This window comes from Armigeres subalbatus, chromosome 3, assembly GCF_024139115.2.
Source record: "Armigeres subalbatus isolate Guangzhou_Male chromosome 3, GZ_Asu_2, whole genome shotgun sequence".
NCBI classification, from domain to species: Eukaryota; Metazoa; Arthropoda; class Insecta; order Diptera; family Culicidae; genus Armigeres; species Armigeres subalbatus.
Genome location: NC_085141.1, coordinates 248,739,664 through 248,765,671, shown reverse-complemented (window position 1 = coordinate 248,765,671; position 26,008 = coordinate 248,739,664). Strand labels below are relative to the sequence as shown.

The following is a 26,008-nucleotide window of genomic DNA, read 5'->3' as shown; positions in this document are numbered from 1 at the left end:
AAAAAACTTATACTAAATGATTTAACATTAACAGTTACTAATAGTTTGAAAAGCTAAGAATTAATGACGAATTTTCCCATATTTTTTTATTTGAACATTATTTATAAGAATAAGAATAAAAAAAAGGGGCAATGAAGTAACAAAAATATGAAAAAGAAACAAAGAGAGATTAAAGAGTGGGAAATGTTAAACTTGCATAATTCCATTAAAATGAAATTTTACTCTTACCATTCTTCTCATATATTGTCTATAAATATTTATGTGATAAGTGTTGATAGATATTCTAAACGTGTTTGATGGAATTGTATGTATAGGATTGTATTGTGTCTATCAAGCAGAACTTAGCAAAATATTTGTATTTCTTGTTACCAACAGCTTTGCCGCATCAAACGAGTTTCTCGCTCAACGGGTTCCACACGCCTTAGAAACAATCCCCATAAAAGCAAGAACGGCCGAAGAAAGTGCATCTTTGATTGGGCTGTTCTGTCCCCGAACGAGTTTGTTGTTTTTCCGTCTGTTCGTAGTCTATGGAAGTACCTACATATGCTCACCCATGTGCTGTTTTGAATTCCTCAGTTAGCGGCAGAACGTTGACGGTTGAAGATTACTCTGCGATTGTCTAATCTGGGTTATAAATATTGCAACTCAAAACAATGTTCCTATTTTCGCTTATTGGACTTTGTGTTGTTATCTACTATGTGATTCAGTTGTTAGTGTATTATTTCCTCGACTGTGATTTGGAGTTGTATTTACTCTCAAAAGTGGGAAAGCCTATTGGTAATCAACACGGTGGTTTGTTTGTAGATTGAAGTTTATATTTTTCAACTGCTATTTTTGTGAATAGAATCCCTGCGTGGAAAGGTAATATGGATCACTGGAGCGTCCAGTGGAATTGGTCGTGATCTATCCATTATTCTGGCGAAGCATGGCGTACGGCTTTGTCTGTCGTCGCGCAAACAATCGGAGCTCATGAAAGTGAAGCAAGAGTGTTTGCAGGCATCAAGAGGATATCTGCATGGCAACGACATCTTCGTTATGCCGATGGACATGCTCGATATCGATGGCCACCAGAAGTACTTCGATCAGGTGATCGATCACTTCAAAACGCTGGACATTCTGGTGAACAATGCTGGGCGATCACAGCGCGCGGAATGGAACACCATTCAGCTGAACGTGGATCGGGAGCTGTTCGAACTGGACGTTTTCGCCGTGGTCAACCTGTCCCGGATCGCGTTGAACTATTTCATTAGGAAAGGCGTACAGGGTCACATTGCCGTGACCAGTAGCATCACGGGACTTGTTGGGTTCCCTAACTCGGCAACGTACACTGCGGCGAAGCATGCGTTACATGTAAGTATGGGACGGCTTTTGGTGTGTCGATCAATTAGAGAACCTGTTTGCTTGTTGGCAACCGAGACAAGCAGAAACAAATTTTGTCTCTTTTGGGATATGATCTAAGAAGGGTAATTTTATATACATAGTTCTGAAAAGTTTCCCAATATTTTTGGTATCTTACAAGCGAAGGAAACACTTTTCTGGAACATCAGATGGATCACACTTTATGTAAACGTTTTCCAGCTTACGACGCGTTAGGTAACAACATCATTTTTCAGTGGGTTAAATTGACTCGGGTTTGGATTTTTCCATAACTTTTAACATGGTACAATAATGCGTAGTAGGACAGAACACTATGTATATACTTACACAATCCTGTCCTATTGTTTATTATTAAAAATTGCCAGATTGGCCAATGAGCGTAAAAGTTATGGACAAAATATTTTTTAATAATGCACGAGGAAGTCATCATTATTGATTGGTTTATTAAGGAGGATTTTTTTACTGCCGATTAATGTTTCAGACTTGACCATGAATTAAATTACTTGTAATTATTTAGGGTAAAACGACCTATTATGGAGGGGTTAAGCACCGTATCAAAATAAAATTGATTTCAAAAATTCTTTAAAAATTACCTGTTGGTCTTTTTTCACATTGTAGTAGTCGAATAGGATGCTCGTTAACTAAAGCTTCGTAAATATTACATCAGTTGAAACAAATTACCGCAATAATAGGACGCAGTTGTCTATCGTTGCTATATTTTTTGAAGGTCATTCCTATTGTTGCGGTATTGCATGAAACTTTTAGCACTACCGCAATAATAGGCTCAAATAATTCATTTTTTTAATGCAAAATGTTGATTTTTCATCATTTTGAATGGAATTTTGTTAAACAAAAGCTGTTATAGTCGTTTTTTAGTGCTGTTATATCTAGAATGGACTATTTTAACACTACCGCAACATTAGGACCAACAACGATAGGACGTTCTACCCAATGAGATCATTGTTTTTCATTTTTCATGCGCACTAAGTGTACGAGTTGGATTTGACAGTAAGTAATTTGACATGATTCAATTGGACCAATCGAACAAACTGTCTGGTGCAGGTCTGGTAGCGGGTCACTTTTTCGGGTCAGTCACTAAAAAGTCTCTTTTTTCGAGCTCAAGTCACTAAAGTAAGTTTTTCTCGTAAAAAGTCACTATTTCCAACTATTTTGATCAAAATCCAAGAATTCATTATGGACATCATTGTAGGATGAAAAATACATTACAAAATATATAAATCTCTGAAATGCACCAATCGAGTAATTTTTTGCTCAAATCAAATGGCGAATCTGGGAAAATGAAAGCTTGAATGCTTAAAAGTCAAAGTTCAACAACAGATAACAGATATTTAGGCTAGAACAAATTTTATTGAAAATCCTGTGTAAACTTTTGAATTGATATACGTTGGCACACTACTGCCATCTACTCAACTGATTGCGGCAGTACACACGGACGCGGCTGATTAACAACCATCGAACGCAGCCAATGTATTTGACAGCCGCATTCGGGCTGCGTTTTAAATAACTATGATCCTTGCGCCATCTGCAATCGATTGCCAAACGCGGTGCCAATTTAAAATACATTTGAAATAACGGTTGCGAATGTTTACACACATATTGGATGCCAGCCTCAATATCTGTTATCTGTGGTTCAACTAAAACTTGGCTAGCCTTCTGACTCGATTTTCTTATAAGCTTTTAAACAGTGATATTTAATATATAAAATATTAAATATTAAATGGAGGGGTTGTATGTCATTGTTTATGGTTTTGTATATTGTGAAACCGTATGCAAGATGGACCAACGTACTAAGCGACAAACTATATTCTGATGATAATTTGGACATTCAAAAATCTATACCTTTGGAGATCCGTGGGTCTCCCGTGACGGCTTTACAGAAAATCAAATCGACCTCATCTGCATCAGCCGCAAATGGAAACGGAACCTTCTTGATGTACGGAATAAACGTAGTGCCGATATCGCGTCTGATCATCACCTGCTTATCGGCGAAATACGCCTGCGCATTGCGCGGATTCGTCGGCAGGAGGAAAGAGTTGGACGACGATTCAACAGACGCCGACTGGAAGATGCCACGGTGAAACGGTTCTTCGTTGAAGAACTGGAGACTCGTACTGCAGATACTCCGGAAGGTGGCAGCGTGGAAGACCAATGGACCGCCATCAAGAATGCCTTCATCGCCACCAGCGACAACAATCTGGGCGAACTGCGCTCCCAGAGAAAACAATGTATCACCGATGAGACCTGGAGGAAGATAGAGGAGCGAAGAAAAGCCAAAAGCCAAAACCGCGATAGAGCGATCAAAAACCAGAGGAGCCAAAGTCTTAGCCCGTCAACGATACGCGGCTCTTGAGAAGGAAGTAAAACGCTCATGTCGACGGGACAAGCGAGCGTGGGCAGACTCTCTAGCCGACGAAGAAGAGAGAGCCGCCGCAACCCGGGACATTCGCCTCCTCTACAATATCTCACGACGCTTAAGCGGGGCGAAGATGAATGCAACGATGCCTGTGAAAGACGCGAATGATCAGTTATTGACCGTCCCAACTGACCAGTTGAAACGCTGGTTTGAGCACTTCGAACAACTTTTTCAAGTGCCAACCAGGCCATCACCACCTCGGCATGATCTGCCTAGGATCCGACATATAACACGCGTCAATACCGAAGCTCCATGACTGCTGTATACCGTTCTCAAAGTTCTATGCAAAATTATTCTAGCCCGGATTCAGGAGAAGATCGATGCGACTCTCCGGCGGCAGCAGGCCGAATTCCGTGCCGGAAAATCCTGTGTGGACCATATTGTCACGCTCCGCATAATTCTGGAGCAGGTCAACGAATTCCAAAAGTCCCTTTACTTGCTATTCATTGACTACGAAAAAGCTTTCGACCGTCTCAATCACGAGAATATGTGGATCGCCCTGAGACACAAGAGGGTTCCGGAGAAAATCATCGGCCTCGTCGAAGCACAGTACGAGGCCTTTTCGTGTAGAGTGCTGCACAATGGGGTTATGTTCGACCCTATCCGGGTCGTAGCTGGTGTGAGGCAAGGATGTATTCTGTCCCCGTTACTGTTTCTCATCGTAATCGACGAGATTCTGGTAGATGCGATTGACCGTGAACCAAACCGCGGGCTGTTATGGCAGCCTATAACCATGGAGCACCTAAACGACTTCGAATTGGCTGATGACGTTGCACTCCTCGCGCAACGGTGCTCTGATATGCAGAGTAAGCTCAACGACCTTGCCGAGCACTCCTCTTCGGCAGGTTTAGTCATCAACGTCAACAAAACCAAATCGTTAGATGTAAACACGGTGACTCCTTCCAGTTTCACAGTAGTCGGGCAACCAGTGGAGAATGTTGAAAGCTTCCAATATCTTGGTAGCCAAATGGCGTCAGACGGCGGTACCAAGATCGACATGAGCGCACGGATCAAGAAAGTAAGGGCTGCCTTTGCGAGTTTAAGAAATATCTGGAAAAACAGGCAGATAAGTGAACGCACCAAAATACGAATTTTCAACTCTAACGTGAAATCTGTGCTGTTATACGTTAGCGAAACATGGTGTGTATTAGTAAAGAACACTCAACGGCTGCAGGTGTTCATTAACGGATGCCTGCGGTATAAAATTCGGGCCTGGTGGCCTCACAACTGGATCTCAAACAACGAGCTCCATCGTCGTTGTCACCAGAGGCTGATAGCAACAGAAATTCGGGATCGGAAGTGGGGCTGGGTCGGCCACACTCTACGTAGGGGCGGAAACGAAATCTGTAAACAAGCATTAGACTGGAACCCAGCGGGACATCGCAGCAGAGGCAGACCCAGAGGCTCATGGCGGCGAAGCCTCAATAAAGAAATAAAAGAAGTCGACCGAAATCGAACCTGGCAACAGGTTAAAGCGATAGCCGGGCAACGCTCAGGATGGAGATCTTTCAAGTCGGCCCTTTGCACCACCGGAGGTGTACAGGATCCATAAGTAAGTAAGTTAGTTTGGAGATCCCAATAGGAAAAATCGTTTTAAAAATATTTTGGTTATTTTGAATTTGACACATCAAAACTTTTGTGACCTCCATGAGTCGATGTTCCATGACTCGATATCGACTCATGGAAGCAAATTATGCCATATTAAAAACATATTTTCTGGGCTACTGTTATGGTCCCTCCAATTAGCTTCCCAAGGATTTCCTATTCTACATCTCAATATTTCCATGAGTCGATGGTCACCCCAGCCAACACAAAATCGCATATGCATTCCTCAATTTGACTGCGTGCAAAATGCACGTATATGGCCTACACTCTGTACACTTATTTGCTATGATATACGATCTTGTGTTTGCTGGGACTTCAATATCGACTCATGGAGGTTTGACTGTATTTCGAAGAAACTTTTGATTAAAGTTTTCTGTAACCCAAATCGAATCGAAATCGAATCGAAATTTTAAAATAATTATTGATCTTGTGAACAATCCTCACGGAATCCAGATTTGAAAGCTCTGGCAAGAATCCGTGGTTTGGTGTATTCTGTATAAATACAATTCTGATGCAAATATAACGGTTTTATGGAATACATATACTTAAGATTATAGCTTGAATTAAATCATGTGATGATGAAATGCTATAAAAAAATAAGATGTGTGAACTTTGACATCAAAATACCCAGCTTGGTAAAATTCCTCAATCTCGCTAGAGTTAAATTAAATCATAAATGATGAAGCTGAAGTATCGTTGAAAACTTCTGGTATCTATAAAGAAATTTTTATGATTATTATTCTCAGAATGTATTTTCAAGTATCTGCACAGATAGAAAAATTCACTGAAATTTACGCTAAAAATCATGCACATAAATGGAACACCATTATTAGCGTAATTGCACATAGTCTGAATGTATACAATATTTGACGTGAATCGTCAATATTGCATACAACTTGTAAGCAATCTTGTTAGGAAGAAAACAATTTCAGCGTAGAATAGCGTAAATTTCCGCATGTCAAGTTTTACGCGCTGTTTATTTTTAATAATTTTTTTGTGTGTGGTACAGCATTCATCCGCCAATTGAGTTTTCTTTAGTTTGGATGCATTTTGTTTTAGTGTTCGCTAATTGTGGTGAAACATAATTGAACAGCAGCTAATCTAAAAAAAATGCTGTCCAAATCTCTAAATCGCTTTTATAGGGATCGATACATGTTGGAATGGATGTATACACACAAAAAAATTATTAAAAATAAACAGCGCGTAAAACTTGACATGCGGAAATTTACGCTATTCTACGCTGAAATTGTTTTCTTCCTAACAAGATTGCTTACAAGTTGTATGCAATATTGACGATTCACGTCAAATATTGTATACATTCAGACTATATCCCGTGTGCAATTACGCTAATAATGGTGTTCCATTTATGTGCATGATTTTTAGCGTAAATTTCAGTGAATCTTTCTATCTGTGCAGTTTTTCTTTATTCAAATGTAGAAAGTAAATAACATTGGCACTTACTAAGGATTGTAGGTTTGAATCCCATTGAATAAAAGGTGTTACCTCCCAATACATTTTTTAATCGAGTAGAATTATTGTACCTAATTGACGCTTGTCAAAGCGTCCCAATTAGTGAACGGCATTCGCTAGTTAGAACAAGATATTTCTATTGACTATTAGCAGACCCGACGAACTTCATTTCACCTAAAATTTATTTATTCTCTGATTAGTTCTCGAGTTATGCAGAAATTTTTCACTTGTCATAAGACGAGTTTGTACAATCCCATTTAATTCCACCACTTAATTGTACCTTGACAGATACGTATTTCGACATCACGAGACAGTGAGGACGACCTTACTGTTGAGGTCGAAATACGTATCTGTCAAGGTACAATTGAGTGGTGGAATTAAATGGGATTGTACAAACTCGTCTTATGACAAGTGAAGACATTCCACTAAAAAGCTCAAAATAATTTTCTTAACAGAAATTTTTGTTTCATTTGTATGGGAGCCCCCTTTTCAGAAGGGTGAGGGGGACGAATCACCACAGAAACATATCTTCCCTTCCAAAAGCTCCTCATGACAGATATGGTTCCATTTGCATGATTAATTCTCGAGTTATGAAGAAATATTTGTTTCATTTGTATGGGAGGCCCCCTTTCCTAAGATGGGAGAGGTCTCGAACCATGTTAAGAAGGTTTCGGCCCCGAAAACCTCTGCATACAAATTTTCACGTCGATCGGTTCAGTAGTTTCCCAGTCTATAAGGTTCAGACAGACAGAAATTCATTTTTATGTATATAGATATAGATTTAATAGCTGGGAGAAAATCCAAGAAATTGCCTCAAGAGTTACCTCAGAATTCCCAGAAGCAGTACATTATATGAAGAACTTCAGTTTCAGTGTATGTAATCATGATTAAGGATTAAAAATTAATGAATATTTGGCGACCTGATTTATTCTTTTGACAATCGCAATTTATTTCAGGGTCTCATGCATTTTCATGAAAGCGACGGTTTCGTACAACTCAATGAATTTCGATTTTTCTTAGAGATTGCTGCAATGCATTCAAATGAATGCAAATAAACGTGAATTGATGAAAATAATATAATATGTTTCATATAACATAAACTACATACTCTGACGAGAATTTTAGGAAACATTGAACCTTGCGAAAAATAGTGACTACAGTGTAATTAACATTTTTTTTAAAAGGGATAAATTAAAAAAATGACAAATTCTTATAAAGAGGGCTGAACTTTTTGTTTTGTTACTTTTTCGTGAAGTAAAAGCACAGGTAAAAGTCACTTTTTCTACATTTTAAAATCAATATTTGGTCTCTTTTTTCGACAGCGTTGGTTAGTGACCACTATTTTGTCACTATTTTGAGCGACAGAGCAACCAGCCCTGTCTGGTGGATTTGTTGTCCGTGTGTTATTGCAGTGCTAGTCAGAGGTCTTCTCGACCTCTGTACCGCACTGATCGCTGACAGCAGAGACGACGTCGTCCGCGTTCGTGACCTCGTCCAGTTGTTTGCACTGGATGGTCACTTCCGTCCCCAACCACCTCACCTCGGCGTCGTCACCCAATACCTCTCGGGCCAGCTTTTCGGCCATCTGCATCGATTTAGTGCGTTCGACTTCAGCTTTGCTCTACTGACCAGTTGCCAGGGATTTTCGGTCCTTTGTGTCGATGGCACAGGCCGGCAGGTACCCTCTTGCGGCCTGACGATTAGCGTCTGGTTAGTGCCTTTTGCTTGTTTGGGCCGAGAAGTCACCTTCTCGAGACGACGCCCTTCGGGATCCTCTGCACCCCGATCTGCTCCGTCCAGACGACGTTTGGCCTTAATGGTCGCACGTCGTTTGGCTTTGCTTATGCTGAAATCAATCACCTTTTGGGCCATGGTCGCTCCTCCAAGGAAGGAGATGGCATTGGTTTGGGTACCTTTGTCGACCTTCTTTATTCCCACCACCCTTCCGATAAACGCATCCTGTTCTTCTCTTGCGACTCGAACAGCCTGGCGCAGCTTCCGAAGGCTCTGTTTCAGTTCCTTACTGATGTTGTGTCTTGCGTTTGCGAGCTCGATGATATCATCGAGTTGCACAGCCTCCGTCACTCCGCTGTCCGCCTCCCTGGCAGGAGACCTCGCCAAACCCCCCTTGGCAAAGAAATTTACTACGTTTATGCCTAAGGCATCGTCAAAACAATTATTTTTTAATTCACTCATTTCAATTGGGTCCCCCTTGTGACTGCCGTCGAATCCTACTGGAGTAGTCACCTTCAATGATCCCATGGTTATCTTTGCATGCCTCTTTGCAAGGGTTGACAATTACGTGCTCAGAGCCAAGTCAGCGCAAGTCAGGAAAGGGCAAAGCTTGGTGCCAGGATTGGACAGCGTGCTACAAGTAAGGGTATGCGATAACACACTTTTATCTAACGAAACGAAACGAAACGAAATATAAAATGTCCATGTTGATTCGAAACGGAACGAAACGAAATATAGATTTCCTTTCGAGACTTCGAAACGATACGAAATCAAGGTCCATTTAATTCGAAATTTTACGGAACGAAACGAAATTTAATTTTTTTTCCGCGGAATTTTTATTGAATTGGTTATATATTGATTTCATTTTTTCGAAGTTGAAAAAAGGTTTTGGGACCAATAGCGTTATAGTAACAGAAGAAGCAGGCTGTGATAAATCGCCGCGTTTCCGTTTATATATCACTAGCAGACCTATCGAACTTCGTCTTGCCCACAATGGATTAGTTAGCACAAACTTTTATTTTGTTTTCACAATATAAGTTTGAATGTTTGCTCTACGATACGTCAAAACTCCTAGAGCGGGAAGGAGTCTCGAACCATTATATAACCATTTTTTATCTTTAAAAAGCTCCTCATGCCGGATTTGGTTCCATTTGCTTGATTCGTTCTTGTTTAATTTCTATGTTTAATTTCTATGGGACCCTCCCTCCTTCTAAAGTGGGGAGGAGTCTCAACCTATCATAGAAACATTTCTTGTCATCAAAATCTCTCATATGCCACATTTGGTTCCATTTGTTTGATTAGTTCCTGACTTATGCAAATATTTGTGTTTCATTTGTATGGAAACCCCCTTTTCCAAATAGGGGAGGTCTTGAACCATCTTATGAGCCTTTCCTGGCCCGAGAAGCCTCTGTATACAAAATTTCAGGCCGATCGGCCGATCAATAGTTTCCGAATCTACCTATAAGAGTCAAACAGACAGAAATTATTTTGTATGTATATAGAAGAAGATACAACCACACCAGTATTTGTATCGCTTTCAAAGAAATTCATCGTGGAGCGTGTGCTCCCGAATTTGATCTATTTTATATTAGTTCAGTTTTATATCAGTAAGGCTAGCCTGCATACACATTGCCACCAGTTGGAAGAATCATGGAAAATGATAGACTCGACTATTTTTATTACTTTTTCTGTCCATATTTGTGTACGAAGCATATCATGAATGTAGTTCAAAGATAAAAGCCTACTGTGCAGCGTTTTCGGAGAAGTTCAGTGAAAATCAATTCATAATTTGATTTCACATTCAAGCCATAGAACGGGGACATACCAACCCCTCCGTTCAAAATATTAAGTAATGACTAAAAAATAATTGATAATAGCATACATTTACTCACTTGACAAATCCTCTGCAACTTTCTAAAATGCACAAAGATAACAATTTCTGATTGTATTTCAGAAATGTGATAGCAAAGTTTCCATGGCAGCATCAGCAGTTTGTCAGGTATAGAGAAATAATTTTGAGAAGTAATTAAAGAAATGTACCAAAAGGCAATTATTTTACTCCAAAATCATATACAATCCAAATTCTCCAAATTCTGATATACAATCAGTTCGCCGAACTGAGCTATTGTCTGTTTGCTCTTGTATATGTGTTTCTGCATATAATGCATTCAACAATTATTGCAAAATTTTCATCAACCGGTTTTCTGGCAACAAATTGCATTCGATAGGGACCAGATCTTTGTTGATCACTATTGAATTTGGATACGATCGGCCATCGCGTTCAAAAGTTATAGAGAAAATGGTGATTCGTACTGAAAATGTTGGTGTTATAGCTAAATATGAGAAAAGAATTTTTTTTCAATATGGAAAAATTTAAATTTTATAGAGGAGTTGAGCAGCATATCGTACTAAGTAGCTCGATTTTTTTTCAAACAACAATACTCAATCTACCTTCATATTGGGTGCTGCAAAAAGAGCCGCTTTTCTGCTCTCAAGCGAGTAGAGGGATATTTTGAAATCCTTTCTCTTTCCATGCTGTATGAGGTCGCACAAATGTGCGAGACTCTACATGATTTTACGATGGTTTACATCTATTCCTGCTCCAATCAGCTGCTGAATCTCGTAAAAAGTTCGAGTGATTTTTAGTTGCATTCCTACTAATTTTCCACTTGAAATAGTGAAAGTTTTTGTTACAAATAATACACAACTCTAACTAAGTTAATTTTTTATTTTTTCCCCAAATAATAACAAAAAATCTCAATATAAGATCTAAAACGTTTGGCTCCGGTACAATAGAAAGCTTTGGCTTCAGCTTGACTACTAAATCGATTCTATTCGCACCACCCAGCCTTCATATATTGTACCGCATACGCGCGCGTGTAAAAAATCTATTCCTGCGCTTATTTTCAATCGCAACCAAAAATCAGAGCCAGTTAGTCGCCTAAGAAGGACATACCTTCAGAATAAAGCTACTTTGATATTTTTGAAAATCATAGGTAAAACACCCAGAAATCGCCTCACCCCAGTTTTCGCCCACCAATTTGGAAATATTCATTTCTCGACAACGAGTTAAAATTCAACTTTTACTATAATTGATCGATAATTGTGTGGAAAAAATTAGAACTTTATCTGTTTCCAACAACTAGTTTTCGAGAAATGTAGATTTTTAAATTGGTGAGCGCAAACTGGGGTGAGGGCGATTTCTGGGTGTCTTTCCCTAATTTGGTAGGCACGTAGTTGATCTTGGCAGTGAATGCTTTGATAGCACGTGATATTTGTAATGCGGATAAATTTTGCTTATCTATGAGACCCTTGGAAGATGATTACCATAGTTGTAATTTTGTTGGTATACTACAGCGCTTTATGACATTTTTTCTATACTATAAGTTGACCCAGCAGGTGTTGCCCTGTATAGTATTCGAAAATGTGCGTTATGAACTACCCATGTAAAAGATCCATACTAATCTTAAATTTAGTTGTTCATAATTTACTCAACCTCAATATTGATTTTTCCATGAAGAAATATTATATCATTTGACGCCTCAATGCCTCCTGAAGGATAAAATGTTATATTAGAAAATTAATAAATAGCGTTTAAAGCCAAACTGTAAAACTTAGAACCAAAGCTGAAGCGCCAGCTGACCAAACTCTTATTATGTAAAAAGATGATCAACAAATCTTAATGCATTCTACAACGCAACGAAGATAAAAAATTGTCTTTCGTGTTTCAAGCATCATGTATTTTGAGATGTGTGCCCCCCAAAGCGTGGGGTAGATTTGAAGTTGGATTCTAGCGGGTTTCGCCTTAAAGTACGCTTTCAATTCAGTGCAAGAAACAGCTGCTATTTACAGTATGAGGTGAAGGCAAAACATACTTTTGTATATAAACAATAAAGAATGATCCATGAAAAAAGGAAAAAAGATTCATAAACAAAAATCTGATTGTTCCATAAAACACTGCCATAAATCCCTAGAAAAGTGCGGAAACCTCCAATGTTGCTTTTTGATTTCCTAAAAGCCTTCTTAACTTAAACCTGGTTTGAGTCCTAAACGGAGGTGGACAAATCGGCCTTTAAAAGGAAAGAAGCGCTAGAAAAAGACTTCGTATCTTATTACATTTACACTCTAAGCCTGACGTCTCAAATATTAAGCCCATATCCCAAAAATTGAGTTATGATACTTTTTGGGATCTCCAGTAGCATTGCGAGCAAAGGTGTAGGATTGTCAATCCGGGAATGGCGTGTTCAATTCTCGGTTCGGTCTAGGATGCTTTCGGGTTGGAAACATTTTCGACACCATGGGAATAGTGTATCCATTGTACTTGCCATACAAGATACATACTCATGCAATGGTGGGCATAGAAAAGCTTTCAATTGATAACTAAGGAAATGCTAATAGAATATTTTGTTGAAAATTAGGCCAGGTCCCATTTGGAATGTAGAGAAATCAAAGAAGAAGATACTTTTTGTTTTCTATCAAATATTTCAAACAAAACACTGAAGACATTTTATAGAAGAAAACTAAATATGTATTCGTCAGCCCAGAATGGGATTATATAGTAGGTGTTAGTAGAAAAATTTGCATAACATAAAGTTTTGAAAACAGTTTTTTAGTTAGTTCAGCGGCGCAGCCGAAAATTTTGATAATATAAAGTATGGTATAAGTTTAAATTTGTTTCGAAATTCCGCGAAATTCCGTAAAATTTTGTTAGAAACTAGTTTTTTATACCGAATTTTTTGGAATTTAACGAAACGAAACGAAATCAAGAAATCAGATTTCGCCATGCTTAAATTCCGCGAAATTCCGCGGAATTTCGTTTCGAATCACCTAATACGAATTTTTTAGAAATACCGCATATGCTTAGCTACAAGGCCCGCCACGGTTTTAGGGGACGGAAGACCATTAGCCCATTCGCCATTTCGAGTTAGTGTCACCCGGCTCTACTAAGAAAGTAGAATGTCCGAATGAAAACTTTGAGTGACGAAAGAGCTACTTTCGAGTGAGACGTCTGTTTCTCTGTGCTTGTGAGATTTCAAACCCGACTCAAAACAGTCATACACTTTAATTCATTCTTTTACAAATGGAATTAATCAGTATTATTCTTACATTTTTTGTAATGTGTGTATATACTTACTTGATGGGCACTAGCTCTTCGATGAACCTACGCCGAATATGGAGTATCCTTCTCCACTGGACTCGATCCTAGGCCAATCGCTTCCAGTCGCCCTGAACATTGAGCGCCCTCAGGTCCTCTTCAACTGCAAAAAGCCATCGTGAACGTGGCCTTCCACGAAGCCTGCGACCTCTTCCGGGTTATCTACTAAATATTATCTTCACTTGGCGCTCTTTCAACATACGAACAACGTGTCCAGCCCACTGTAGTCTGCCGTGTTGTATAAGCTTAATAATATCCAACCCTTTATACACCTGGTAAAACTCGTGATTCATGCGACGCCGCCAGATACCGTTTTCCTGTTTACCACCGAGTATTGTTCGCAGCACCTTACGCTAAAACACTCCGAAAGCATTCCGATCAGCCTTTTTTAACGTCCATGTCTCATGGCCGTATAAAGCCACCGGAAGAATCAGAGTAGTATACAGCGCGAGTTTTGATTTCGTTTGCAGACTATGGGACTTAAGCTGGTTACGAAGTCCGTAATAAGCCCTATTTGCAGCTGAAATACGCCTTTTCACCTCGCGGGTAACATCATTATCGCACGTCACTAATGTTCCAAGATACACAAATTCTTCTACCACTTCAAATTTTTCACCATCCAGCACCATTTCGCTACCACCACCACTAATGAACCCACGTTGATTGCCAGCGACCATGTACTTCGTTTTGCTGGTATTGATCGTGCTCGTGAGTTTCCAATCCTCGCTGTCTCCTTCTTAAAAGGCACAAAAGCCTCTTCCATGGCACGGCGATCAATTCCGATAATATCTATATCGTCCGCAAATCCCAGGAGCATATGCGATTTTGTAATAATGGTACCGCTTCTTTGCACATCAGCTCTCCTAATCACTCCCTCGAGCGCTATATTGAACAGTAGGTTCGAGAGTGCATCACCCTGCTTTAATCCATCTAAGGTAACAAATGACGTCGATATTTCATCCGCAACCCTTGCACTTGATTTCGATCCGTCCAACGTTATACGAATCAGCCGTATCAGTTTCGCCGGAAAACCATGTTCAAGCATAATTTGGCATAATTCATTCCGTTTCACTGAATCGTACGCCGCCTTGAAATCAATAAACAGATGATGTGTCTGCAAGTTGTACTCCCGGAATTTATCAAGGACTAGTCGACCCGGCAGACGTTGTCCTGCATAGTAGGCGAAAATGCGCGTGCGAAATTTCCATACGAATCTCTATTTTAGTTTTTCACAATTTACTCAACCTTACTCGTAATTTTCGCATGAGAAAATGTCATATAAACCCGTCGGAAACTATAACGAATGTAGCTGCTGAAGGAATGAAGAAAATCCATCCAGCCGTTTTCGAGTTATGCGGATACGAACACAGACCATTTTATTTTTATTATATAGATTTGTCTCAGGGTAAACATTTGATCCGTCGTTGATCGGCCCTCATGAAAACCTGCTTGGTATTCGCCGACGAAGGACTCTTCAAGCGGTCTCAATCTGTTGAACAGAATACGGGACATAATTTTGTATGCCGAATGAAGGAGGGTTATTCCTCGGTAATTGGCGCACTCCAGTCTGCGCCCTTTCGTAAATAGAGGGCAAATGAGGCCGTCCAACCAGCTAGCAGGCATTTCCTCGTCTTCCCATATTTTCGACATAATATGGTGCAGAACTTCATAAAGCTGCTCACTGCCATGTTTGAGAAGTTCAGCCGGGAGCTGGTCCTTCCCCGCAGCCTTATTGTATTTCAGCTCTTTAACAGCTTTTTTAACCTCATCTAGTGTAGGTGACTCCACAGTTTGTCCATCATCGCTAATATTAATTCTGTTCACTGATGCACCTTCACTTCCCTTATTCAACAAAGTCTCGAAGTGTTGATTCCACCTGGCAGCCACTTCGGTTTTATCTGTCAGCCAATTTCCTTGTTGGTCGTTGCACATGACGGGAGATGGCGCTGTCTTTCTCCGCACGCCATTGGCAGACTCATAAAACCTCCGCATATCGTTCTGCTCCATTTTTTCCTGCGCCTCACTAATAACTTGTTCTTCGTACTCTTTTTTCTTCCTGCGGTGGGTTCGTTTTTCGGCTGCTCTTGCTTCCTTGTACCGATCTCTATTCGATCGGGTACCCGACATCAACATCCGGCTCACCGCTCCATGGATCGACTCCCATAGATCGTTGATGTTGTCGCTAACGTTGATTGCACTTATCCGTTCGTCGAGTTTCTGGCGGTACTCAGCCGATACTCCTTCCGCCGACAATCGCTGGATATTGTAACGCATCGTTCGCTGTGATCTTTCGTTCGATACAGTTGACAACCGTGATCGAATTTTACGTCCGCACATCGATAACATCCGAGAAATTGCGCCCATACACCAGAACATGGTCTATCTTGTTGCAAGTTTCAACATTTGGGTGTCTCCAAGTGTGTTTTCGGATATTCTTTCGTGCTAGGTGCTTCTGATGGCCATCCCTCTGGCAGCATCGAAATTGACTAGTCGTAGGCTGTTGTCATTGGTAGCGGAGTGAAGGCTCTCCCTATCGATTATGGAACGGAAAAAGTCCTCTCTACCGACCTGAGCGTTAGCGTCTCCGATCACAATTTTCACGTCATGCTTTGAGCACTCTTCATAGGATTTATCAAGACATTCATAAAACGTGTCCTTCACGTCGTCGGATTTATCGTTTGTCGGTGCGTAAACGTTGATTAGGCTGCAATTGAAGAATTTGCCCCGTATCCTCAACACACAGATTCGTTCGCTAAGGGGTTTCCACCGCATCACTCGCTTCATCTGCTTGCCCATCACTACGAAACCAACCACATGCTCTGGTTTTCCGCCGCCGCTGTGATAGATGTTATACTTGAATGCAGTATTGGTCGTGGGGTCCACGGCTCGGAATTCACGTTCTCTGGATCTGGCTCATCGGACTTCTTGAATAGCGGCCACGTTCACTCCAACCTTCTGCAGTTCGCGAGCCAGAAGGCTCACTCGTCCAGGTTCATTTAGGGTCCTGACATTCCACGGACCAAGTTTCCAATCATAGATCTTATTTCGTTGCCGGGTCGGTTGCCAAAAAAAAACGTTTTCTTTTTCTTCTATCTCCATTTTTCGTGGTATTTGAGAGGCTTCAGTAAGCCAGGCAGACGCTGTTTGAGCCGCACCTCCTGGTGAACAGACGATAGAGGCGTACCTTCTCACTCTAGTTGATGTCAGAAGGACAACAGTGCCCAGGATGCACTATCAGCTAAGTACACAACTCTTAGCTGGCGGTCTTTTGTCATCGTACGACCAGTGGAAGCGTGAGATAGGGACTTGTGGGGACCAGAGCTCTGTTGGGCGCTCCTTCCTTGATGTCAACCTACCATTTTGCAGTTTGTTTATATAATCTGTAAATAATAAATTATATTTTCTATTCGCCTGCTAGTTGATTGTCTTCAAGAATTTTCAAATAAGTTGATTAGTCTTCTAAAAAAATTGAAAAAGTCTTCAAAATGTCAAAACAAATGTCTTCAGAGAGATTCAAATGTCCTCAAATCTAGCATCGCTGGTCAAATCACCACGAATTCGATGTACGGAAAATATTTATTTGCACATAAAGCCTGTCCACGTTAAATTTTGGACCCCCATCTTCCGTATATCCGTGTATCCGTGTATGCGTGTCTGCGTACAATTGTTTGTAGATACACTTTTTGGAACTTAGTATCACTCGCATTAGGTTCGACGGGGAATCTTGTCCCAATGTTTGCTATTGAAAATTGGCCAGATCGGACTATGGGATTAGAAGTTATGGCCAAAATACTGTGTGGAAGATCCAAAAATTACGTATCGCAAAAAATGGTAATTTTCAACCCCCTCTCCGTCCTATGTCGCAATTTTTGTATCTTCTTCTTCTTCTTATTGGCATTACATCTCCACACTGGGACAGAGCCGCCTCGTAGCTCAGTGTTCACTAAGCACTTCCACAGTTATTAACTACGAGGTTTCTAAGCCAGGTTACCATTTTTGCATTCGTATATCATGAGGCTAGCACGATGATACTTTTATGCCCAGGGAAGTCGAGACAATTTCCAATCCGAAAATTGCCTAGACCGGCACCGGGGATCGAACCCAGCCACACTCAGCATGGTCTTGCTTTGTAGCCGCGCGTCTTACCGCACGGCAAGGAGGGCCCCTTGTATAAAGCATCCAAAAAAATTGTAAGGATTGTCACACTTCGGGCAACCCTCCTCCTCTAAGCGTTACGTGTTTTGGGATGTTCCCTAACTCATATTTTTGAGTATTTTTTGCACGAAAAAGATACTAATACTGCTAGGGGTTCTTTCTTTAATTACGTAACGCTAAATTTGGTTTAATTTTTTTTTAATGAATCGTAACGCTTGGCTTGACCCCTCCCTCTCCCTTCTGCGTTACGTAATTTGTGAAAGGCCCCTAGGTGGATTAATTAGGGTTTTTATGTTATTATTCAAAATTTGATGTCATTTATATAGCATAATCCGAAAAATCACCCGTTAAAAAATTGTCTCTTTTTATTGGCTTTGAAGATTTTTTGAATGCTTTAGATCAATTTCCGTATGTTTTTAGCCATAGACCACTGTCTTATCAAAATTCAGACTGTTACACACTTGTAACATAATACATCACTGATCTTTACTATTCTCTATAATGCAATTGATTTATATTTCAGGGCTATTTCGAGACACTCCAGAACGAGTCATTCCCAGTTGACGTATCCATTTTCTGCCCAGGACCGACGGCTACGAATTTTCTACAGGAATGTTTCACGAGTACATCTGGAGAGGTAAGATTCTTATTCCAGTCATTTGAATTGTTTGTGAATATTTATGTTTCCTCATCCTTTCGCTAAGAAATTCAACAAACCTGTCAACGCCGATGATCGTCGCCTTACCAGTGAACGGTGTGCCGAGCTGTATGCGATAGCTCTAGCCAATAAAACCCCACTCAGCTGGGCCGGTACCCGTCCAATGAATTTCATTTTCTACATCGGTTGTTACTACCCGAACGTGAGACGATTGTACGACGGATTTATTATTTGTTGAATGCATATTTCATTTGATTTTATTTTTTTCCAGGCTTATTAACACACTGGGAATTGCCAACATCGATCGACTCAGAAACGGTCGTCCACTTGGATCCGATTGATTTAAACATAGGTCTCTACATACCGTGATAACTTTTTTAATCTTACCTGCTTGTTTTGAATCTCCTTTTTAAATAAATCAATGCACCCACCTTGTCGAGAAAATTAATTGATAATGAGTTATGTTATGGTACTTTATTTGTATCTCTTGTAGATGAAAGTCTCATATGTCGCTGAAGAAAAGTTTAACATAGAAATTCTCCTATTCACAATAAGAAGTTTTTACTTAGAATCAAGATAGTTACTGTACAAATCCACTCTTCCATATTAAACCGGTACGAAACATAACTGAAACTGTTCACTTTGATCAGTTATTTGGCGTTTAACCCCATGAACACTTAAGTACGTATGACTACACCAACAGAACCCTACTCAGCCTTGTTTTTAGACCGCAGATCCAAACAGTTAGCATTGATCTCAAACTGCTTGATGGTTTCGCCCTTGAGATAGGCCTGGGCGTAAAAGTTTCCGAAGAGCAAGATGAACGAAATCATGTATCCGATCAGGGTGTAGTGCATCCAGAGTGGAAATTCGCAACCCACCAGAATACCGTTGACGCCCAGCAGCAATGCGCAGGTGAATTGGATCTGAAACAGGAAAGATGATTATCATATGTGTGTCAAAATCAAAGACAAATATTGCGCATTACCAGTTGTAGTATGGTGAGGTACTTCTTCCACCAGAGATATTTGTTCATGTGTGGTCCAAGAGCGGACAAGCCATAGTAGGTGTACATAAGTACGTGGATGAATGAATTGACCATGGCGGGGAGGAAAGCTGTGGGGAATAAAATGAAATATTGTAAGTCAAGTATACAAGATTCAATTAGTTTCATTTCTTGAATGTTTTGCAGATTGTCGTTTTGTGGTAACCAAATTTGGAAAGCCTTTCAAGTAGAGTAATGTAGATTTATAACTAGTGGATTTTTGAAACAGATTTTGTTAAAAATTTAGTCTCGTAGTTAAAATGACTAAAATACAATAAAACAAGAGAGGTCCACATATATAGCTATAACTTTGTCGAAATATTTTTTCAAAATGAATGGGAATCGCTAAATTATATTAACATTTATTATGAATATCTTGTTTTGTCATTCTGGGAGATATATTCTAAAAGTATGCGAATCGGGGAACAATGAGGTTTCTTGAACTGTTTCCGTTTACGGTCTGTTCACGTAACGCAAAAATCCAAGTTTTTGACCCCCTCCCACCACCACGTAACAAAAAGTAACATTTTTTGCACCAACCCCCCCCCCCCCCCGCCCTATATAACGCGTAACAGAGAAAATTTCAAATACATTTTTTTCTTTCTCAGAAGCATGGCATTTATGAAACACTGTTAGAACATGATTAAAACCAAGAATTCCAAGAATGCAGCTAGTAAAAAGGAAAATAGGCCATTCAATTTTTTTTTGCCAAAAAAATCATGTTTAAGTTGGACTGTTTTTATGGTTGAAGTGGTTGAGCTAAAATGCAATTGCTTAGGCTTGGTTTGGATAATCTAATCTTGAAATACAATACCAATAAAAGCGTCGTTCCACAAAATAATATAATCTGTAGAAATCGTGAATATTCATCGTGAAACAAAAATGCCTCGAAATTAAGCAACAATTATTCGAACAAAACTCTCTGTTTTCCCAAAAAGATACATCAAAATAGCCTGCACTAATTAACTACAGAGACTATTATGGGACAATTATGCGTAGTATGGTAGTGAAGAGGAAAGATTGATACGTATTCATCGTCTTGATTAAGACATATTAACAATTACTTCAATCAGTGATTTAAAAAAAACCTTTAAAATAAATTTTTATTCGCGTTATGCGTAACATTTGGTAGTACCCACCCCCTCCCACACCTTTTAGTGTAACAAAGTATAACGCAAGTTGGACCTCCCTCTCCCCCCAAACGCGTTACGTAATTTGTGAACAGACCCTTACGCTTCCGAAGCATTTTCCGATGAAAACCAATCACATCTTTTCTTTGCGATTGAAATAGAAAGATTAAACGACAGCAAAAAAAAAGCAAAAAAACTATAGAATCAAGCAAGCGGGAGCACACATTGGAAAGTTAAGTTGTTCGTCTAAACTAGTGAGTGATGTGATCCAGTTTGTGACAACTATAAAATGGATACATTTGGACTACAGTGAGTGCATTTGAAATAAATAAATAAGTAGTATACCGCCATCGGGGGTGACAATGGGTCTGGGGGGTGAGAATGGGTCATCGCTCTCACCGGCAGCGTGGAGGTCGGATAGCAAAATCGTTCAAAAAGGTCTCTTATATTTTAGTCTTCTTCCCCACAGATACATTCAATCTTTTCTACAAGCATTCTAAGTACTTGAAACAGTGACCCATTCTCACCCCCATTTGACCCATTGTCACCCCCGACGACGGTACGTTGAAAACTGATCAGTTTGATAGCCATTGAGGCTGTTGATATGAAAGAGTAATATGTACAGTAACAGTTTCTCTTCAATTTTAGCGTGTGGAGGGTCTTTGCAGTGTGCCCCACTTGTGTTGCTGCTTGATTTGATTCATTTCTGCATCTTAGTCGCGTGATTGTGCTTCGGGTTCTTATTTTGACTGGGCGTCTCGATGTGTCGAGAGACGCTCGCATAGAAAACTATGAATCCTTCAACTAAACCTCAAAATTGCGCTTCAAGATTTATCAAAAAAAAATTGCCCCAAGCACACGTGTAAAGCGTCTCATGGTCAACAAATGAAACTTTTTCTGATAGTGCTATCAATTTTGATACCAGAATTAATAAAATGCGTTGGCTAATTCAACTTAGACATGCTTAGCAGTGTTCAGTACGAATTATTATTGCAAATTTATTAATGAGCGCGAGTGGTGCTCGCATATGGTGCTCAGTGCGACTTAGTGTTGCTAATCTTCGTAAAGAGCGCGAGTGGTGCTCGCATTAAGTGCTCAGTACGAGTTGGAGTTATTATTGCAATTTTTTTAATGAGCGCGAGTGGTGCTCGCAAATGGTGCTCAGTGCGACTTAGAGTAGAGTGGGGCAAGAGTGCGCGTGGGGTAAGAGTACGTTTTCGATTTTTTGAAGTATTAAAAAAAGATAAACTAGCAGCACTGCATCAGTTTGACAGGTATTCTGGCCAACTATTATCATGTGTAATTGTAAACGATTTGAATAAACAACAAGGGAGATATGGAGTTAGATAATTTTTTGGTCATTTTGCTAAAAATAATTGGGTTTCCGCAACTAGTATTTCATTACCATATAAACGTTCAATCAGGTGAACATTATACCATTTCGATAACCTATTGTATAGAGTACTTTATGGTACAGAACACCAATCCGGTTGGTTTTCCAAGACGTCAAAACCATTACTTGAATATTTTTTGGGACTGTGGGGTAAAGTACGCAGGAACCGGTGGGGCAAGAGTACGCATATGAATCTTCAAGTTCTGACGTCAAACCCGTATTTCCGGCCGAAATAAGACTTCTTCCAAAGCGTAAAGATCCACAACTAAGAAAAAAGGGACAGAATTCGAAATTATCACAAGTTTTTAGGAGATGAAATAGCCAAATTTTACGTTACGTGATTGTTGGACTTTCTTTAAGGAAAATTCCTTTGTATACGCCACGCGAAACCTGATATATATTAAGTATATACAAAAAAAAAAATTTTTCGTATGAAAGTGCACATTTTTAGTACCCCCTCCCCCTTTAAGAGTTACGTAATCTTTAAACATTCCCTAATATATACTCATTGAACATCAATTAAATGTTATTAACTCTTATTTGTGTTAATATATACTTAAAGCACATGATTGGATAAATGCGTACTCTTACCCCACCCGATGCGCACTTTTACCCCACCGGTGGGGTAAGAGTGCGTTTTTCACTTGTCTTGCAATAAGGGTTCTACTAAAACGGATCTCATTAATTTCAATATTTTTTTCACTGGGTAACATAAAGGAAGAGTATATGAATCATCGACACTGATTTGATATGCAGAAGCTTGCTTCATAAGAGCCACATGATCGATTGAAAACTAAGTGCGTACTCTTGCCCCACTCTACTCTATTGTTGCTAATCTTCGTAAAGAGCGCGAGTGGTGCTCGCATGAAGTGCTCAGTACGAGTTATTGTTGCAATTTTTTAGGAGCGCGAGTGGTGCTCGCATATAGTGCTCAGTGTGACTTACACGCTTAAAGTCATTCACACAATTTTGTGTTTCGTTCACACAAAACGGGCCTAACCTGGAACAACACATATTATGAGTAACTGCCATGTTACTCATTTTAGTGTAATTGACGGTGAACGATTTCTGATGAGTTCATTTCACACAGTGAGAGAGCGGTCGGAAAACGGACCTAACCTCAATTATATTTTTTTCATGTAAATTGAAAATTATCGCAACATTTTTATACTATTTCAAAGGAGTCACCATTTGTTTCGATATGACCAAACTAAAGTGCGATGTTTATAGTCGCACATTTTAGTTGTATCGCATCGAAACTTAACGAAAATCCACAGAAAAAGTCATTTTCGTTGCGGTGCATGCCGGACGCAACCGTCATCATGGCGGTCAAAATGGACTTGACAGTTCGAAGCAAAGTTTCTTACACATATTAAAATAATAAAAGACATTACACAGCGACTGTGCATGTCTTACACATAATTTTCACACATATTGCTATTCTCTCGTGTCATCGTCGTCATGTGTGAAAATTATTCATGCGATGTGTAATTTACTTTAAGCGTGTAGTGTTGCTAATATTCGTAAAGAGCGCGAGTGGTTCTCGCATGAAGTGCTCAGTACGAGTTATTGTTGCAATTTTTTTATGAGCTCGAGTGGTGCTCGCATATAGTGCTCAGTGCGACTTAGTGTTGTTAATCTTCGTAAAGAGCGCGAGTGGTGCTCGCATGAAGTGCTCAGTACGAGTTATTGTTGCAATTTTTTAATGAGCGCGAGTGGTGCTCGCATATAGTGCTCAATGCGACTTACTGTTGTTAATCTTCGTAAAGAGCGCGAGTGGTGTTCGCATTGAGTGCTCAGTACAAGTTATTGTTGCATAAACATGCTCAGTGAAACTTAGTGTTGATAATTTTCGAAGAAAAGTGCTTGCTTCGAACTAGTATTGTAATTTTTTTGATTGAGCTTAAAAGAAAAAATGCCAATCGAGGCCCTTGAAAAATAGTAGAAATTTACTATAATTGCAATATGTACAATGCCAAGTGACATGTGGTGTCGCTAAGGGCTTGAATCAATACCATTGTACATATACAGAAGTATGCTCGAAGGCGCAATGTGCCTATTCCAAACTTCTGGAAGAAAACAGTATTGATTATTATTATTATTTATTCAGTCTAAGGCCGAAGTGGCCTGTGCGGTATATAAGAGTCTTCTCCATTCGGCTCGGTCCATGGCTACACGTCGCCAACCACGCAGTCTACGGAGGGTCCGCAAGTCATCTTCCACCTGATCGATCCACCTTGCCCGCTGCGCACCTCGCCTTCTTGTACCCGTCGGATCGTTGTCGAGAACCATTTTCACCGGGTTACTGTCCGACATTCTGGCTACGTGCCCGGCCCACCGCAGTCGTCCGATTTTCGCGGTGTGAACGATGGATGGTTCTCCCAACAGCTGATGCAACTCGTGGTTCATTCGCCTCCTCCACGTACCGTCCGCCATCTGCACCCCACCATAGATGGTACGCAGCACTTTCCTTTCGAGAACTCCAAGTGCGCCTTGGTCCTCCACGAGCATCGTCCAGGTCTCGTGTCCGTAGAGGACTACCGGTCTAATGAGCGTTTTGTAGATTGTCAGTTTGGTACGACGGCGAACTCTATTCGATCGGAGCGTCTTGCCGAGTCCAAAGTACGTACGATTTCCAGCCACTATGCGTCTCCGAATTTCTCTGCTGGTGTCATTTTCGGCAGTCACCAGTGAGTCCAAGTACACAAATTCTTCTACCACCTCGATTTCGTCACCACCGATGCAAACTCGCGGTGGGTGGCTCACATTGTCGTCACATTGTCGTCTCTTGAACCTCTTCCTATCATGTACTTTGTCTTCGACTAGTCCGATCCGAACAGTATTGATGCAAATTGTAATAAACGGGGTAAGTTAAGAATAGAGATGCAAGGAAAGGGATATATTATATATTTGGAGATCTCAGTTAAGATTCAGTAGCTAATTGGTAAGTATTTGGAATATAATCACAGCAAAAAAAATATTTTGATTAATATGTAAGTTAAGTTCTGAGGTTGATAATTTGACAAGCTGCATTCAACTTTGTCTCTACAGTGATTGTATGGTGTGGTGTCAAATATAATTAGCGGATGGATATTTTGGTTTCTCATAAGCATAATAGAGCATTATAAAACAGCAAAATTTTCACGTGAAAAAAAAACAAACGACACTTGAAAAAATCCCGAGAAGAGGGGAAATGTGTGGCAGGGAAACAGCACTTGCCGTTTACTATACAAAGCAAATATTCAAATGCTTCTAAACCATCAAACAAAACTTTGAAAATTAAACAACAACCAGCAGTAACTGATTTACTCAGAACACAAGAGACTCTCTGCTAATCTCAGGCTCGACAAATTACTGAGAATCAAGGTTTTCCGCAACACAACGACACTTTAGGGGTGTATTACGGGCAGCAGGGACTTTGTTCAAGGGCGTGACAACCCCTACCTATGGCCACGACGAGTCAGGAGGCCTGCCTAGGATGAGGTGGGGTTTGACAGTGGGCCTGTTAAACCTCTACAAAAAGTTGCATATATTCACAAGCAGGTCCTATCAAAGCGACCGTAAGCCGATCAAAGCACACTACTCCAGCCCAGGAGCTTCGAAAGCGGCAATGTCAACGGACACGAGCGGAAATCGAGATAGATACAATGAATAAAGGGAGTTGTGTCATTCCACTCCTTGAGTAAAGGTGACACCGTCTTGAAATGGCGGAGGTGTTCATGGCCACATGGCCTCACTGCATCAGCAAAGATAACCATGGGATCAAGAAGGCGACTATGCCAGCTGGGTTCGATGGCAGCCCTAAGGGAGACCCAACAGTCATGAATACAGCTAAACCAACAAACAAAAGAA

At 40.2% G+C, this 26,008-nt stretch overlaps 2 protein-coding genes across 9 annotated transcripts in view; one reads left to right on the top strand and one right to left on the bottom strand.

Moving 5' to 3' along the window:
* Positions 1 to 448: 448 nt before the first annotated feature.
* On the top strand, positions 449 to 19,036 carry LOC134223329 (dehydrogenase/reductase SDR family member 7-like). Its single transcript, XM_062702478.1, has 5 exons — positions 449 to 777; positions 845 to 1,350; positions 18,454 to 18,567; positions 18,635 to 18,801; positions 18,860 to 19,036. Exons 1-5 carry the CDS (start codon positions 654 to 656, stop codon positions 18,927 to 18,929), a joined length of 981 nt encoding a protein of 326 aa, XP_062558462.1. The 5' UTR covers positions 449 to 653; the 3' UTR covers positions 18,930 to 19,036.
* An 11-nt stretch (positions 19,037 to 19,047) lies between these two features.
* The window catches only part of LOC134223331 (elongation of very long chain fatty acids protein 4-like), a 65,511-nt gene continuing 58,550 nt past the window's right edge, over positions 19,048 to 26,008 (bottom strand). For all 8 annotated transcript variants that reach the window (XM_062702485.1, XM_062702483.1, XM_062702486.1 and 5 more), the window contains 2 exons: positions 19,577 to 19,704; positions 19,048 to 19,514 (listed from right to left, as the gene is read on the bottom strand). In XM_062702485.1, the coding sequence (XP_062558469.1) occupies positions 19,296 to 19,514; positions 19,577 to 19,704 (347 nt within the window). In that variant the 3' untranslated portion in view covers positions 19,048 to 19,295. The remainder of the gene's footprint in view (positions 19,515 to 19,576; positions 19,705 to 26,008) is intronic.